This window comes from Otolemur garnettii, unplaced genomic scaffold (assembly GCF_000181295.1).
Source record: "Otolemur garnettii isolate 467f Iridium unplaced genomic scaffold, OtoGar3 scaffold00201, whole genome shotgun sequence".
Taxonomy (NCBI): domain Eukaryota; kingdom Metazoa; phylum Chordata; class Mammalia; order Primates; family Galagidae; genus Otolemur; species Otolemur garnettii.
Window position 1 is genome coordinate 393,128 of NW_003852596.1, and position 19,175 is coordinate 412,302.

At 43.1% G+C, this 19,175-nt stretch overlaps 1 protein-coding gene across 1 annotated transcript in view; it reads right to left on the reverse strand.

Moving 5' to 3' along the window:
* The window catches only part of TRPC5 (transient receptor potential cation channel subfamily C member 5), a 414,644-nt gene that overhangs the window by 235,145 nt on the left and 160,324 nt on the right, over nt 1-19,175 (reverse strand). Inside the window, exon 2 of the mRNA XM_012812309.1 lies at nt 18,652-19,050. Within this exon, the coding sequence (XP_012667763.1) occupies nt 18,652-19,029 (378 nt within the window). The 5' untranslated portion in view covers nt 19,030-19,050. The remainder of the gene's footprint in view (nt 1-18,651; nt 19,051-19,175) is intronic.

The following is a 19,175-nucleotide window of genomic DNA, read 5'->3' on the forward strand; positions in this document are numbered from 1 at the left end:
AAAAAAAAAAAAAAAAAAAGACCTGCTCATGATAAAAAGCCTATTTTTCTTTGTTGCTGGGAATTTAGAAAAAGCTTGTAAAAATTGTAGAGGGGTAAATATGCAAGCACCACACAGCTGTTATCTCCAGGGCAGGGCTCATCTCCACTCTGATTGTTACTATGGGGCAGAACTTGCATCAGGTGGGACCAGACTCCCAGATACCTGATTTCTCGGGCTGTGCTGCAGGCAAGTAATAAGCACAGGAGAGCCAGCGGGTACACTGGCAAGAGTGGCTAATTCCAGACTAGTGCAGGGGCTGCGGAGGCCACTCTCCTCAGGGATTCTTCCCGAAGTATTGGAAGGACGCTTCCTTTTGTTTGGCTGGAAGGCTTCTTGGGTTGGTCAGAGGATGCTTTGACAACCCAGGAATGCGGGGTGGGATTGATTTAAAGCGCTGGACGTTTGTTCTTTCCCACAGATGGGTAACATTCTCTAAGAGAACACCCAGGTAACGTTCTCTTGCCAAGAGAACGGTCATCAGGTGGGACCAGGCTCTCAGATACTTGACTTTCCGGGGCCAGAACACCCTGCTGGGCAGTCTTGTCTCTACTAAAAGTAGTAAATACTAGCCAGGCCTAGAGGCCCATGCCTGTAGTCCCAGCTACAAGAGGCAAGAGGATTGATTGCTCAACCCCAAGAGTTTGAGGTTGCCGTGAGCTATGGTGACAGAGTGGGACTCTATCTTAAAAAAAAACAAAAACAAAAACAACAGGCAGCACCTGTGGCCGGCCCCATATGCCAGAGGTGGTGGGTTCAGACCCAGCCCTGCCAAAAACTGCAACAAACAAACAAACAACAACAAAAAAACAAAAAACTGAGTGGGAATTCCTTTCATGCTTTCAATTTCAAAGAAGTGTGGCCCTAATATTTCTGGCTCCTTTAAGTACTCCCTTATGGTTTTAGAAGCTGTATGCATATCTAAATCCACCCCCTTCTGAGAATGCCTTTCTTAACCCTTTCACGTGTCTTATTACCTTTTTAGGAGAATGAGGACAAGTCATTTTATTATGCATTGTGGAAATCATGGTCTATCACTCATCCTAAAACTCTTACATATTTCAAAGGCTCTCTTCTAATATCCTAGCATTGGGTAAACTAGACCCAATTCTCCCTCTTTTATGGCTATTATCATTTTTGAGATTTCTGTTCTTTATCTGCATTCTTCCAGATTGAAGACTTACTGCTTGTAAAAATGTGTTCCTAATATGGAGAGGAACAATTTCTTTCTAGGTAATTTGAAGGGAATAAATAAATTGAAGGTAGTGTAATCATTGAACTGAATCCTAAGGAAGTTAGAGACCTCTAGCATTTAGAGCAGTGGTTCTCCACCTTCCTAATGCTGTAATGTATTTTCATTGTTAAAAAGGGGTTGTGACCCACAGGTTGAGAACTGCTGATTTAGAGGGTTTTGAGAGCTGAATGATGTCCCCTCCCCCCCAGATTGTTTAAGGATTCCTCTTGGGAAGAGTTTCTCAACCTCTTTGTGGCTGATATTTGGGCCAACTAATAATTGGTCTCTATCCACTAGATGCTGATATGGGCCCCTCCCATCCCTGTCCTGGCAAGAATTGGCAACGAAAAATATAAAGTATGAAGCTTGTTTGGCAATAGCTGACTGGAGCAGGGAGGCAGAACTAGCCAGACTTAGTCATGCCAGCCTTAGCCTGTTCTTCTATCCCAACCCACCCGAGGATTGTAACACACCTCCCATCAGTACAGTGCCTCATTGGGACGATGATTTGTAATGTCTGGGAGGAGAGAAAGAATGCCCCTCCCTTCCTCAGGGGATGTTGCAATTTTATTTTGGGTGCAGGTGTAGAGGTTGTGTTATGATGCCCCTAGCCATGTTTGACTATTAGAATTAAAATTGGTTTTTTCTTTGTAGTTTTATTGTGTTTTTGTATTTTTAAACTTTATTCAAATTCATACGAGGGTACAATTTTTAGGTTACATTGTTCTCACTTCCAGGGTAAAGTTCCATTTGTAGAAGAGCCCCCTACCCAGGGGGCGTGTTATACAGCCTTGCAATGTGCACATTAGGTGAGATCCTGCCTCATGCCCACTCTCCTTTTGCCATACATCCTGCCCCCTAGAATTACAATTAAATAGTATTTTGGGTTTTTTTTTTTTTTTTTTTTTTGCAGTTTTGGGCTGGGGGCTGGGTTTGAACCCGCCACCTCCAGCATACGGGGCTGGCGCCCTACTCCTTTGAGCCATAGGCACCACCCAATTAAATAGTATTTTAAAAATTAAGTTCCTTAGTCACACTGTTTACATTTCAGCTATTCAATAGCCATATGGTGACTGCCTTATTGGATAGCGTAGGTAGAAAACATTTCCATCGTAGCAGAAAGTTCTATTGGATGGTGCTGTTCTAGATGCTCGTTCATCACGGGAAAAATGAGGCCTGCTGAAGCAAACCAGACCCATCTCACCAATGGGCAGTAGCTAACATTTACCAAATCTTCAAAAACATGCCAAGAACTCCTCTGAGCACTTGACATGTATTATCTCTTCTGTGAGGTTTTTATTTCATGGATAAGGAAAGTGAGGCCCAGGAAGGTAAAGTAACTCATCTGAGTTATGCAGCTACTACATGGAGGGGCCAAGACCTTAATCCAAGTAGGTTGGATCCAAAGCGTGAGTTGTTAACAAGCACAGTATATGGACTCAAGATGGTTAGGTGGAATGATGGGTGCCTAGCATCTTGAAGCAGCCCAGTTCAGTGGGAGTGGATGGAAGTGGATAAAAGAGAGGTTTCTCAGTGTGTGGGGAGAACACTTGTTTCAAAAGAATGTGGATGTAGAGAAGGTCTAGGAGAAAGGTGATTATTGTGAAGTCTGGCACCATGTATGGGGATACTGGGCAGGGTATAAGACAGGGACTCAGAAGAATGTGTTCCAACGCAATCCAGGTTAGTACAAAAGTTGTAAAGACTCCATCATTTTTAATGGCTGAATCGTGTTCCATGGTATACATTCTTCTTAGTAAAGCATCACAAGAATGGAGAAGCAAGAATCCAGTGTACTAAATAAAATATATATATATAAAAGAATCCAGTGTATTCAATTCCAATATGAAGGCAGAAGATGATTTAGTATAAGGTAGAGGGTAGGGGAATGAGGGAGGAGGAGGAGAGAAGGGGATGGGGGTCATGAGGTATGGCACACCTGTTGGGGGCGGGACACAATTATAAGAGGGGCTTTACCTAACAAATGCAATCAGTGTAACCTAATTCTTTGTACCTTCAATGAGTCCCAAACAATAAAAAAAATAATAAAAAACAGGGACTCAGTTACTGGAAGTAGTCCAGGGTTTCTCAACCTTGGCACTCTTGACATTTTGGCCCAGATGATTCTTTTACTGTCGGGAACCATGCTGTTCATTGTAGGATGTGCAGCATCATTCCTGGTTTCTATCCCCTTGATACCAGCAGCCTCCCCCTAACAGGTCTGACAACTAAAACTATCTCTACACATTGCCAAATATCCCCTGCGGAGGGGGGAGTCATCTGCAGTTTAGAATCACTAGATTAGAGTAGAAACCAGAGGCATGGTCACGTGGCCACCGGGTAAGCGCTGAGGCCTGACTATCAAAATACAAGATGGACAGAGGGCCAGCAGCTTGCCTGACTTGATGCTGAACTGCTAAGCTACTGGCCTCCAGTTCTAAGAGTCCCCATAACTAGGAACAGGATTAGTCTCAGATCATAGATGAGAAGAGTCATTCTATAGGAATGAAGTATCTTTATCTGGGGGTGTGGGGGACTGGGAGGACTGTGGCAGGGAACTGGGTAGGTCGTTATGGAGTTTGCCTTTCAATGGGTTATGGATGTTCTAGGCAAACATAAGGCAAACCTGTAAGAACTCTGATTAACATGAGAAGTATTTTTATTGGTTGGTATTGCTAGAGGCACCCTGGGACAATTTTGTATTCAGGGTCTTTCTGCTTCAAGTCCCCATCTGGGATTTCTGAGTGGATTCTCTCAGAAACACGCATGCAACCAGGAGCCCCTCAGACTGCAGCAGGAATTGATGAAGGTTGGGAAACCTTTGTGAAGGAGTCTAAGCCAGAATAAGGCCAGAAAGTTTAAGTTCATCCAGCACAGACAACTCAGTGGGACACATTTCAAGAATAGTTCTTCCTTCTTTGGCAACAGCATTCAGAAGTCTCTGTTTTGTGGCCATGACAGCATATCTTGATGAGCAGTTGGTTTTTCAGCACACAATGGCCAAGGGTAAATTACTGGCTCACAAATAAAACAGAATCCTTTAAAAAAGGAGTAACTTTCCATTGACAGGAAAAGTAGCATTGGCTTGGTGCCCGTTGCATAGTGGTTGGTTAGGGCGCCAGCCACATACACTGAGGGTGGCGGGTTTGAACCCAGCCCAGGCCAGCTGAACAACAATGACAACTGCAATAAAAAATAGCCAGGCATTGTGGTGGGTGCCTGTAGTCCCAGCTACTTGGGAGGCTGAGGCGAGAGAATCGTTTAAGCCCAAGAGTTTGAGGTTACTGTGAGCTGTGATGCTATGGCACTACACCAAGGGGGACAAAGTGAGACTCAGCCTCCAAAAAAAAAGAAAGTAGCAATTAAGTCATTTTGTGATCGAACCTATCCCTTCAACTGCAAGCCAGTTCTTTCCAAACACACCCTTTGACGAGTGAAGGTTTTCTAATATTCTTATAAATTACATATGCTCACATATTTTCTGTCTATCACATTTTGAGGGGAAAAACTTCAGCACAATGTACCTCTCCCACAGTTTCTCTCTCTTACGTTACTTTTAATTTTATTGCTTGGAACTGGCAGCTGCTTTGTCAGTAGTGCCATTTTAAGCAGACTGCCTTTTGTTCTTTTCTGAACAGACCAAGTGTCTAAGGAAAGGGATGGGAGCTTGGCTAGAGATGGAAGGAGGGAGAGCCCCTCTGGGCGGCTAACCCTGCTGCTACTCTTGTCTGCCGTTCTCACTGTATCCTCCCAGGCTAGGGGCAAGGGCTAGAGAGAAAGGGTCAGCTAGGCGCTGATCGTGAGTGAATTAGGAAAACATCAGCTGTCTTGTGCTTATTTCCCTGAAGTCCAACGTGCCCCAAATCTGAAACCTGGAAAGGCAGACATTTTAAATGTAATGTTGACTTTTCAATCACTTGCAAAACATGTCCCTCTATTTCAGTGGTTCTCAACCTTCCTAATGCCGTGACCCTTTACACAGTTCCTCATGTTGTGGTGACCCCCAACTACAGCATTATTTCCGTTGCTACTTCATAACTGTAATTTTGCTATGGTTATGAATCAGAATGTAAACATCTGATATGCAGGGTGTATTTTCATTGTTACAAAGGGGTGTGACCCATGGGTTGAGAACCGCTGCGCTATCTGAAAGACACATGATGGTAGCATAACTCAAAAAAATCTTGCAATTGATGCTGGGCTCAGTGGCTCATGTCTGTAATCCCAGCACTTTGGGAGGTTGAGGTGGGTGGATCACCTGAATTCTTGGGTTCGAGATCAGCCTGAGCTACGGTGAGACCCTGTTTCTAAAAATAGCCAGGCGTTGTAGTGGGTGCCTGTAGTCCCAGCTACTCAGGAGGCTAAGGCAGGAGAATTACTTGAGCCTAAGAGTTTGAGGTTGCTGTGAGCTGTGATGACGCAGCACTCTACTAAGGGTGACAGAGTGGGACTCTGTCTCAGAGGAAAAAAAAAAAAGATATCTTGCATTCAGCACCACCTTTTCAGGAACACAGGCCAGGGCTAACCTAAAGGAGGCCTTACAAGAGGCTGGGGCTCTAGATTAAATTTGCTACTGCTTCATTTTCTTCATTATATTCAGTTAATAGGGGACAAGAATCTCAAAGATGAATGAATGCAAAGTTGTAAGTGGGAAAGGAAATGGAGGCCCCAGCTCTTGAAGGGCTACCCAGATGCACGGATTGCTTGGCTTTTGTCAAAACGGGGCAGCTAGGGTAATCAGGCGTGCAAGGTGGTGCACAGCGGCTCCCAGGAACCTTTTCTTCATCTGTGATCTCATTCATAAACTTGAGACTCCCTTGTGGTCTCAGGTGCACATTTGAGCATTCTGGACAACTGCCACCTGCACAGAATTGTTTTGGGACTTCTTTCATACTCTGCTAAGGTTCTGTTCCCTCAAATTAGCATTGGAATGTTTGTGTCTTTCAGAGGCTATAGATTAGTGCAGCTTGGATTGATTGCAGTGGCAGGAGAAATGGACTGGATTGCCACTGTATTTTATTTAATCTTGATGATTCTGTGGTTAAGCGGACCACAGCTAAAACTGATATCCCCAGAACGCCGGAGATTTTATGCTAGAAACACGACAATTGATCTCTCTGCCTGAGGACTTATGAGTGAACTCCCTCGTGGTTTTTATATTACTGGGGCTTTGTATTCTTGACTGTCTACTAAACCAATTATGTGTCAGGCATGGCACCTATTTAATGTGGGTTAACAAAGTATTTTTAGAATAATTTCTAAACATGGCTTATCCCTATTCCTTTGCTTCTCAATGGTAAGAGGTTAAGCTGTGGAGAAGATGAGTAATTTGTTTGTGGCTGTCCAATACTTGAGGGATAGAGGCAATATGAGAACTTCTCTTCCAGACTTTGTTCATCATATCATGCCCCATAGTTGATATACACATTGCCAAATTCCAGGGTTAGAAGAGACCTTGGAGATGACATAGCTCAGCCTCATAATGGATGTTTAGCCCTTTTGGTCACGTCCCTGCGTCTGCCTCTGCTTGAACATGTCCCGTGGTGATATGCCATTCCTTTCCTCCTCAATGGTGAAGTTATGGTTTTGGAATCATGTGGCCATATTCCCGTCTTCTAATTAAAACACTTCTCAGCACCCTCAGGCTCTCCCTAGTATGAAACTCTTTATCAAGAATGCTTTCCTGGCTCGGCGCCTGTAGCTTAGTGGCTAGGGCACCAGCCATGTACACCAGAGCTGGCGGGTTCAAATCCAGCCTGGGCCTGCCAAACAACAATGACAACTATAACCAAAAAATAGCCAGGCGTTGTGGTGGGCACCTGTAGTCCCAGCTACTTGGGAGACCGAGGCAAGACAATCGGTTAAGCCCAGGAGTTTGAGGTTGCTGTGAGCTGTGATGCCACAGCACTCTACCTAGGACAACATAGTGAGATTCTGTCTCAAAAAAAAAAAAAAAAGGGAGAGAATGCTTTCCTGAGCAATGATGGGGCATGCAGCAGGCAATGAGGACATACTCCTTCCCTTTCTTGACTCTATCTTCAGGGTGGTGGCAGTGGTGGTTGCGATTCAGTGGCCAACATGCAGTTCTTTGTGCCTGGGACACACAACGGTTAGGAGACAGTGGCCCAGATCAAGACTCATGTAGCCTCAGTGGAGACCATTGTTCTAGAAGATCAAATGGTGCCCTTGGCTGGTAGGCATGCCTATGGAGGATGAGGGGCGAGGTCCTGATCACTCTGGAAGTAGCCAGAGTTCAGAGGAAAAGTCCACGGTTATCTGGAGTGTGCTGGAAAATCAAGAGGTCAGAACCCTGAGGTTGCCAAAAAGCAGGTGGGAGGGGGCAGGAAGGAACCAGGGAGCATATGATAGCTAGGCTGAGCAGCAGATGAAACACGATTATCACTTTGCCAATGTTGTGCTCACTTTTAACAAGATATCCACAATGTACTGTTAAGGGAAAAGATCAAGTTATGGGACATTGGTTTTAAAAGTCTCTGTGTGTTTCTGCTTAAATATCAATAGAAAATAGAAGGACATGCACAAATTGTATGCAGTAATGACTTCCAGGGAGCTGATTGGGGGAGTGGGAAGCAGGAGATGTTTTTCTTCACGTGTTGTTATCTTTTAACTCTTACAGTAAGTTAACATGTTTTACTCCTATAGCAAAAATTCTAAAATAAAGAAATGAAGGTGGAGAAGGGTGATGATGACTAGGACCCTGATACTTGACTAATTTCACATTGTGAAGTTATCAAGAAAGAAGGGGGTAGAGTGAGAAAACTGCTTGAGTGAATACAGCACATCTTCATTTAGCTTGGGTAGACAAAGCCTAAACCATTCTACCATCCTACACTCTGGCTATCTCAGCGCAGACTGAAAGCTCTTCCCTGTGTACAGGGGCACTGGGAGGTGAGCGGATACTGTCTGCCTGACGGCTTGAGTATAAGGCTGGTTTCATGACAATGGAGTGGATTCAAGGATCGCTAGTGATCATTTTTAGCTCCCAAGTTTGACCCCCAGTTCTGAGATGGAGAATGGAACTAATGGTGGTTGCAGACCATTAGGCTGCCCTTGAAGAGCAGAGGAGGATTTAGAATTTCTGCTCTCCAGCTTCAGGGGTATTTGTTATGGGTCACCGTGCCTTGAAGAAGGAAAAGGTGGTAGACTCAGGGATGAGTCTTCATCTTCTTTTGGGGCCAGCTTCCTCTTCCTTCTTTGGTTTGAGTCTCTCTGGAAGGTTCCTTCAGTACGTTTTTATCATTTGACCCACAGATCTCCTTGATAACAATCCACTGCCAGCAAGGCCAAACAGGAAGCTTTCCTTCCTTCAGGCGCCTCCAAATCCTAGGCTATTCCTTCTCCCCTCCACTGATAACTTCCAGGGGTTGCTATAACCCTTAGAACAGAGAATACTTGCTGGATGGAGGGTCACTAAATCCTGCAGGCACAATAAACTATTTGAGTTTATCACAAGATACCTGAATCTAAGATGGCCCTCCCAGTGATGGACTTCCTCCTGACTGTGGAGACTTATTGCTGATAGCAGAAACCCCTTTCTTATCCTTTCTCGCCTGTTGGCCTCAATGTTCCTCTAAGTCTAGGGCTAGATTGATCAGTGACAATTCATCATGATTTGAGGGGCCATTAACCAACCAACTTTCCACCAACTATCAACTCAGTGCCTATATTTTGAACTTTATTCTACAGAAATAAGGAGCAACTACAGGCCTCTGAGTGACAAGATCAGACACAGAGCCTGGGTCAGTTCAGGCTCCTTACATATACAGCAGACGCCTCTTAGCTCTAAAAGTACTTCTATTTCTATCAATTGTTTGTATGTTTGCATTCTCATCTCATTTAAGTCATTCAGAGGCACTTGGTAACCAACTGGGTATGGGTGACTGAAGGAAAGGATGGAGAAGGAGACAGCTGAAGAGAACTGCCAGGTTTCAAATCTAGATAACTAGAAGGATAACAGTGCCTCTTGCTACTGATTTCTAGTTTTATTTCACCATGGTCAGAGAATATTTTTGATCTTATTTCATTTTTTTAAGACATTTGTACAGACTTGTGGCCTCACATATGATCTATCTTGGATAAAGTTCCATGTGCTGAGAGGAATGTGTATTCTGCCTTTATTGGATGGAATGTTCTAGAAATGTCAGTTATGTCTATTTGGTCGAGTGTGTGATTCAACTCTGATATTTGTTTGGTGATTTTCTATGTGACTGTTCTTTCCGTTGCTGAAAATGGGGTATTGAGGGCCTTTGCTATTATTGTATTACTGTGTATCTCTCTCTTTAGAAATAATAATATTTACTTCATATATTTGGGTGTTCCAGTGTTGAGTGCATATATAGTTACAATTATTTCATCTTCTGGCTTAGTGCCTGTAGCACAGTGGTTATGGCGCTGGCCATATACACTGAGGCTGGCGGGTTCAAACCCAGCCCTGACCAGCCAGACAACAATGACAACTGCAACAAAGAAGAGTCGGGCATTGTGGCAGGTGCCTGTACTCCTAGCTACTTGAGAGGCTGAGTGATTCTCTTGCAGAGAATCACTTAAAGCCCAAGAGTTTAAGGTTGCTGTGAGCTGTGACGCCACCACACTCTACTATGGGTGACAGAGTAAAACTCTGTCTCAAAAAAGAAAAAGAAAAAACAATTATTTCATCTTTTTGCTGAATTGAGCCCTTTATTTTTATATAATGAACTTCTTTGTCTCTTTTTATAGTTTTGGACTTGAAGTCTATTTAATCTAACATAAATAGTTTAGCTACTCCTATTCTCTGTTTTTCCTTTGCATGGACTATCATTTTTCATCTCTTATCTTTGGTTTATTTATGTCTTTACGTGTGAAGTGAATTTCTTTTAGGTAGTATATAGTTCTGTGTGTGTTCATCCATTCATCCACATCTTTTAATTGGGGAACTTAGTCTCTTTACATTAAAGGTTACTACTGACAGGTGAGGACTTACTCCTGCCATTCTGTTACTTGTTTTCAGTTGTTCCTTTCTTCCTTTGTTATTGAGTCCCATGGGGGTACCACACAGGCTCCTTCTCTGGACAATGCAGTCATGTGGACTACAGGCAGCTCCCTAAACTGGGCTCAGTGTCTGTGAGGACTAGGGGACTCTGCTATACCAAGGACTCCGGGTGTCCATGGCAATAATGGACACTGCCAGGGATCTTTTGTTTATCTTCCCCCACAATGAGAACCCCTTCCTAGCTCTGAACCCATCCAAGCTGGGGAAACGGCCACAGAGGCCATATGCCTTGCTCCTCTCTCTAGACTACCATCCTGAGTTTTCGTGCTCCTCAGGGATTTCACCAGTCCCTTGCTGTATTCTGGTGTTTTCCTTTAAACAATTCTAAATGAAGTGTAGTTGTTTATTTGTTGTTTTGGTCCATTTTTGTTGGGGCAGGGAATGACGTTTTCATACCTCTAGTCAGCTGTCTTGGTGATGTCACTTTATGTGACAATAAATTTCTTGAGGGCACTAATTATATCTTTCAACTTTGTTGTGAAACAGATGATTAGCCTTCAAAAATACTCAGAAAATTGAATAGAACTGAATAGAGTTGATCATCTGCTGAAACTCTGTCATCAGTAAGTTGTTCTGGATAGACACCACTTGTAGCTGCTTTGTTTATTTGCAGCTTTGTTGTAAACGTTACCACTTCTGAAGGCTCCTCCAAGCAGAGTGGGGTAGTAGAAAGAGTACCTTGGGAGACAGGAGGCATTTGTATCAGTTCAGGCTCAGCTGAGTGACCTTGAACCTGTCACTTTGGACCAAATGATCTTGAAACGTCCTACAATTCCATTCTGTGAGTGAGGTGAGCTACGTCTATTGAAAGTCAGCACAACAAGTAACTTATTTCGTCACTTTGGCAGGTATGATGCTATGCTGTCATTATGTCCTTTTCTTCCAATTGAAACTGACTGATTTAATTTCTTGACTTCATTGACATGATGCATTGTTTCAACCTAAAAACTTGACTTTGGAATTGGAATCAAAGCCAATAATAGAATTAAAACTGTTACTCAGATTATTCAGGGGATAGAGACTCAGTCTTATATTGGATCAGGGAACACTGAGTTAATACTATTTTGTATTAAGGCCAATAATATGGGTATCATATATTGAAGGTTACGTGAAACAAATTATGCCAAGAGTTAAAATTTAATTCTTGTTTAAGTCTCAAAGACTCTCTGATGTGGGTGATATCATTAAACCCATTTTGCAGATAAGGAGATGGATGCTTAACAGGGTGAATGACCTTCCCAAGGTCACTTAGTCTGAATTCTTAATCACTGTGTGTTAGTGGGTACTTAATACATGTTTTGAATGACATTAGCCAGTAAGTGAAATCAACATGGTTTCAACTAGTAGAAATAGGAGTAGTACTAGCTATCATTTATTTGAGTACTTAACTACATATCAGAAAATGTTCTAAGTAATATACATATATTATTTCATTTAATTCCTACTACAACTCTATAAAGTGGACTTCGTTATTGTTCTTTGTTACAGATGAAGAAACTGCTGAGGTTTGGAGAGATTAACTGACTTGTTCAAGGAAACACATTTGATAAGTGGTTGACTCCAAAGCCCATGGTCTTTCTACCAGTGCAGCTGCCTATAAATAGCAGAGCGACTTTTATAATTTTCTCCTTCACTTTGTCCTTTCATATTGAGTGTTTGAGATGTATAGGCTAGACATTTTATGCCCCCTTTCTGTGTTCCAGTCACCTTTTTCTGGACCATCAATGTCCCCCTTCACACTGTGTAATCTCACCCTGAGATCAAGAGCCAGAGAGGAGGAGGAGTAAATGGAAGTATCCTGTTGCTGATTTTCTATAACCTCAACACAAGCACTTATCAGTGTTGTTGAGATTTAATCTCTCCAGCTCATCTGTGAGACCAATTTTAATTTGGAGCCATCTGCCACAGACAAATGAGTAATTATGGCAGAGCTCAGAGGGGCGGGCCATGGGGAGAAGGTTGGCTTAGCCTCTTTCTGCCTGCCTGCATTGACGCAAGTGACCAAGAAAGAACATTACTTGGGTGGGCTCTTGATGCAGAGGCCAGCAAATCTACCTTCCTGTTGCTCAAATCCTTAGATTCCAGTGAAAAAAAGAAGGATGACTTTGAGGTTACTCAGCTTGCCTGGCAGCAGAAGGGAGATGATTACCATCAAGGTCAGGCAGAAGGAGATCATCTGTGAACTGGAACAGCTCGCTTCCCAACCTCTCCTTCTCACTGTACCAAGAGTGCCTTGGGATGAGTACTGTTTGCCACCTGGTCTCTCCACACAATATGACATGTGAAGTCAGACTGATGGAATAAAGCTGAAAATACTGGTTATTGCCCATTGGCTAGCATTTTCGAAAACCTTTTTTTGGTTCTAAATACTTTGACATATCTTCATTTTATTTCTTTCGTACCTTGGGCTTCTGAATTAGATAGGGTTAGGCCTTGTTAATTTCATTTTATAGATGATGAAGTTGAGGTACAGAGAGATTCTGTAACTCACCCAAGGTCATTCTATTAGCTACAAGCTAGCTAGCACTATGAACTCGGAACTAGAATCTGTCACTTTCTTCTAGGACAGTGGTTTTTAAGTTATGCCCACACCTCAGGGGCCAAGAAGGTACAGGAGTGGATGCATATGTGTGTGTGTGTGTGTGTGTGAGAGAGAGAGAGAGAGAGAGAGAGAACAAAAGTGGATTTTGGGTCCCAACCTATAACTTAAACTAGGGCAGCTCTACCCGGGTCTGTTTGTTTTACATCTAAATGGGATTTCACTTAATGAAAGATTCTGCTTCTGAAATGTTTGAAAACATCTTGTTCAGACAGGTCTCTCTGTTTAGTAGGTTGAACTGTGTCCCACAAAAGGATATGTTCAAGTCTTAACTCTTGGTCCCTGTAAATGTGACCTATGCTGATGTAATCATGTTAACATGAGGGCCTCCTGGATTAGAGTGGACCCTAAATCAAATGACTAGTATCTTTATAAGTAAAAGGAGAGGGAAATTTATTTATTTATTTATTTACTGAGACAGAGTTTCACTATGTCACCCTCGGTAGAGTGCTGTGGCGTCACAGCTCACAGCAACCTCAAACTCTTGGGCTCTAACAATTCTCTTGCCTCAGCCTCCCAAATAGCTGGGACTACAGGTGCCCACCACAATGCCCAGCTATTTTTTGGGTGTAGTTGTCATTGTTCTTTGGCAGGCCCAGGCTGGATTTGAACCTGCCAGCTCTAGTGTATGTGGCTGGCACCCTAGCTGCTGAGCTATAGGCACTGAGCCAGGAGAGGGAAATTTAGATACAGAAACACAGAAGAAAGACACAGATGACAACTGTAGGTGACAATGGAGGCAGAGATTGGAGTGACAGAGCTATAAGCCAAGGAATGCCTGGGATTGCTGGCAACCATTGGAGATGAGCAGAGAGGCATGAAAGAGATTGTCCGCCCAGGAGGAACCAGCCAGGCTGATACCTTCTTATTAGACTTCTGGCCTCTGGAACCATGAGGGAATGCATTTCTTTTGCTTTAACTCACCCAGTTTATGGTAATTTGTTATGGCAGCCCTAGGAATCAAATACAGAGAAGTAGATGGCATCTTACCCCAAAATGAGTGAAAGTGGGTTCCTTAAAATACTGATTTCTGGCCTAACCACCATGATTCTGATTCTAAGGAGTCTGCATTTTGACAAGTTTCCCACATGCGTAACAATTGATTTTTGACATGATTTAGAGCATCCACAGATAAGAGTCTCTTCTCTGGATTGTGGCTGGATTTACTCTCCCTGGTGCCAATGATTCTTACTCTTTCCCAAAGTCAGTGGCCCAAAGGTAGCAAGATAATAGATCAGAAGTAGGCTGGCATTAGACCTTATCTTATCCAAACGTTTTGAATTCTGAGACTAACTGAAGCAGTTTTACCCCAAGGAATCATAAATTCTCCAGATTGTCAAAATCTACCCCAAAGGAAATAGGCCACAGAGGTTAGGAAGTGGGCCAAGAGGGTCAGATTATTGCAGCAATAAGACCACAGAGTAATACACACACACATGTCTGGTGAACAGAATTCTACCTGATAAAGTATTACCATTTTTACTTTAAGATTTGGTCCCTAAGAAAACAGCAAGTCTCTATATGAATATTGATACTTGAAGACAGCAGCATCCATTTTTGGCCAGACTCTGATCTTTATCTGAGAGACACTTTGATAGGCTGGAAAAGGAGGAAGGGCGTGAAGAACACAGGTGGTTAGGGTAAGGATGGAGCAGAGGTGTGCCTGCCAGCCTGCAGCTAAAGTCCTTGCCCAATAAAGCCAAGGAGGGCACTGGTGTCACCTCCAAGGATTGATGGAAATCAGCTGTGCCGGCTTGGCGCCTGTGGCTCAAGCGGCTAAGGCGCCAGCCACATACACCTAAGGTGGCGGGTTCGAATCCCCAGCCCGGGCCCGCCAAACAACGATGGCTGCAACCAAAAAATGGCCAGGCGTTGTGGATGGCGCCGGTGGTCCCAGCTGCTTGGGAGGCTGAGGCAGGAGACTCTCTTGAGCCCAGGAGTTGGAGGTTGCTGTGAGCGTGATGCCATGGCACTCTACCCAGGGGGATAGCTTGAGGCTCCGTCTCAAAAAAAAAAAAAAAAAGAAATCAGCTGTGCCCAATCCCTTGGCGAGAGAATGGAGGGCCAGCGTGCAAAAGGAGAGTTGTTTGAATGCTGTATAAGAGGAGGGCCTGCCCATCTCAGCCCAAGGTCCTTCAGGAAGTTTTTATCTGCTCTCTTCCCTGATTGCTCCCCGTTAAACAAACCTTGTTTCTATCTCCTACCAAGGCAGAGCTCCAGGACTGTGGCAGCCTGTTGTTATAGTTACTGGCATAGGACTTAGCCCAGTGATTGCCAGAGTAATGGAAGAAAATGAAATTTAGCAGAGGCCGGTGGTGGGGATTGGAGAGGGAGCAGAAGGGGAGGAGAAGGTGACTGAAGAAACTTGGGCATGGAGCTGATGGCTCTGTGGAGTTGTGCATGCAGTGTGACATCCAAGTATGGGTAAAGAAGGTCTTATCTTGGCAGTGTGTATGATAGGGTCCTCAGAAAAATTGCCTGCCCCGAATAGCTTCACCCAGGTTCCTTATGCCTGACTTTCCACCGTTAGTGGTTCATTCCTGTGATTGGATATTTCCTTTTCTCAGGGAAGGTCATGCTTTTGATTACACTGTAGTATAAATTTACACAGTCCTTTCTCTTCTGACTGCAAAAGCCTCAGTGTTTGCTAGAGCACTGGGGAAAGGTGGCAGAAATGGGGCCTATGAAATAAGGACTTGGCCTACTTTGAAAACTCAGGTAGGGTTAGTATTATTAGCCTTTTTTTTTTAACCTCCCCTGGTTCTTTTTCTCAAAACAGTTATGAAGCTTAATGGGGTTGAATATAAAGGTCCAGAAGGTCTCGTTCAAATGAGCAAGCCATGTGCTTTTCTGGGAGTTACACTTAATTCCTTTAAGTTCCTTAACAAATCTTTTTGTTTTTTTGGTTTTTTTGAGACAGAGTCTCACTATGTCGCCTTCTGTAGAGTGCCATGGCATCACAGTTCACAGCAACCTCAAACTCTTAGGCTTAAGTAATTCTTTTGCCTTAGTCTCCCAAGTAGTTGGGAATATAGGCACCCACCACAACACCCGGCTGTATTTTTGTTGCAGCTGTCATTGCTGTTTAGTAGGCCTGGGCTGGGTTTGAATCCACCAGCCCTGGTGTATGTGGCCGGTGCCCTAACCACTGAGCAACAGGTGCCAAGACGCTTAACAAATCTTCATATATTGCCCATTATGTACTAGGTACTAGGTTAGATGCTGGTGAGGGAAACACAGATGCTATTAAATATTAGATTTATGCCTCATGTTCAAGAAACAATCTAGTTATAGATATTATACATTTACATAAGCAGAGCTAACCAACAGTACAAAATGGTATGTGATTAGTATCAAGTGAAGGGAAGAGCCAGTGGGCTGCAGGTTCTCAGAGGTGGACAAGGTCATTTTGAAATATGTAGCTGGATAAGCCTTAGTGCTAATTAGCACATTAAATCATCTAGACACAGGAAGGGTTTTGGGGAAATGAGGCACAGAACATATCAGTTTTGATGAGGATGGTGAAATGGACTAAATAGGAAACATGTTCATATCTCTCTGCTTTGCTATTTATTTATCCAGATCCTTTAGGCCTGTCCTTTCCTGACCCCATTTATGGGGTTCAGATCTACCCTGTCTCAGAACTCTTGTGCTAGGAACCCTGAGACTTATTTGCTGCCAGGGAAGCATTATGGCCCAGTAGTTAAACGAGCATGGATTCAGGAGCTTAGCTGCCTGGGTTTGAATCCTGGCTATGATATTTACTAACTATGATCTTGGACAATTGTCATAACCATCCTGTGACTCAACTTTTCTTATTAGTAAAATGGGGATGGCAGTAATCTACCTAACAGAGTTGCTAGGAGCATTAAATGAAGGGAGTCATGTAAGATGCTTAGCGCAGTGCTGGTTTTATATTAGTCATTCATTAAATAAATATTTATTGAGCTCTTGTGTTGTTGTAGGCACTTTTCTGGTAATATTATGTTACAGACCAGTGAACAAGGGATACAAGGTCCCTACTCTCTTTGCACTGTGTTAGATGCTGATGGGGAATGGGGGGATTTAGCCTGTTTATTCAAGGAAGTTTTATTTTTTTATTTTATTATTTTTTTTGTTTTTATTAAATCATAACTGTATACTTCGATACATGTATGGGGTTCAGTGTGCTGATTTGATATACAATGTGAAATGCTTACATTGAACTGATTAACACATCCATCACAATTATACTCTTTTCTTAATAGTTTTGAAATGTACCATTGCATTGTGCGCATTCGGTGAGGTCCCCCTGAATGCCCTCCATTCTCCTGCCTCCCACCTCCCGTCCCCTCTCTCTTCTCTTCCCTTCTACTTTCTGGACTATAGTTATGTTTTATCATTCATATGAATGTGTAGGTGATTATATATTGATTTCATAGTAGTATTGAGTACATTGGATACATTTTTATTCAAGGAAGTTTTTAATATAGTGTCTTGCTTTCTGCCGTGTTAATTACAATTCTTAGTCTGTAAGTCATCCCTTAGTTTATTTTCATTCTTTTTTGTTTAATTAGGCAAGTATCAAAGCTATGAATTTCCTTTAAACTCAGCTTTCACCCTATCCCGTATGATTTACTGTTGAGTGTTTTCATTACCAACATTTTCTAAGAACTTTGCAATTTTAGTTTGGCTATGTATTATTTCACCTTTTGGAGTGTATTAAAGTATTCCGTTTTTGATGACTTGGTATTTTTTGGGTCCTTATTATGTGCCCAATGCTATGCTCCTAAAGAAGACAGTGAAGAGGTATGTCTGACTTAAGGGATGTTTAGAAGGGACCAGGGGGAAGATAGGACTGGACACACAATTGTATGAAGGTATTGAGTGCTTGGCTTCTTGAGTTGGTTTCCCTTCTAATGAGGTGCTATTGGAGTTACTGAAAAATACTGGAATGCAGAAAACGTAACACTTCAGCATGCTGGGAAATTAAGAAGCCTTAGACATAAGCCTCGTAACCCAGCTCTCTCTGACTTTCCTCCACCTCCCTGTCTCTCTGATCCTGTTTCTGAAGTGCCTGGAAGGACTCTCTAGAATTTACTTATCTGACTAAGAGGGCTTCTTTTCAAAAGGAATGTAATTGTTTTACCACCTTGTCCCCAAAACCTAAATAAAATAAGAAAGAAAGAAATTGGGAAAGAAGAAACCACAGGGCTTGAGGACTTGGAGGCAAGAGAGGGAGAGATCAAAAATGACTCCAGAATATTAAGTCAGGGTGTCTTGGAGGAATCAAGAAGCACAGAAGAGAAAGCCCAAACATCTAGGGATGGAACACAGTTACTCTGCAGTTAGTGGGAACATAGGTGGGGCCCTGTATCCTTCTGCACCAGGACATTCAAGTTTAAAGGTTTCCTGTCTTGTCTTCATGAAAGAGATTGGTGAGGGGAAATTTCCGATCTGTGTTTGGTCTCTCCTTGAATGAAGGAAGAAGAGGAAGCTAGAAAGCAGGAAGTAGAAGGGTCTTGAATATTCTGGAAATGGAGAGCACATCTTTGGGTTGTTAGGCCCGTATATAGGCAAATACCAATAAGGAAAAGGCGAATGAGTAAAACTCAGTATGGGCCATGCAGGAGAGCGCTCGGATACCAACTGAGATCACCGATGCCATTTCTAAGATAATGCTTTCTCAATTCCAGACTACCTAACCTTCCCTAATTTCAAGGCTTTTCAGCCTGTAGGGATTGCTCTTACCTGCTTTTCTCCACTGGGCCGCCTGTAGCTGAGCAGAAGCTCCACAGCACCCACCACTTCCTTGCGAATGGCATAGAGCAGTGCATCACCCACATATACGCTGTGGTTCAGCAGTAACTCCATGATCTCCAAGTTCTCATTCTCAATGGCAATGAGCAGGGCGCTCCGGCCAAGGGGGTCCATGCAGTTGATGTTGACATTATAGTAGATCTCGGCCTCCTGGAGGGCCTGCTTCACAGTGGCGTAGTCCCCTTTCTCTACAGCATTGAGGAAGGCCTTCTCTTCTGCAGAGAGCTCTGCTTCAGCCCGCACAATTTGCAGAGGAATGCGGTCTCTGTACGGTGAGTAATTGACCTTTTTGTAGTACAGTTGCGCCATGGTTCATAGCAATTCAGATAGCTGAGTGAGGAGAGAGAGGAAGAACAGTGATGTTCTTAAATAACTGAAGATCTGAAGTGGTTCGTTATGGAGGTAAATTTGCTAAGGTATTAGAAAATCCTAAATTGTTTTAATGACAATCATTT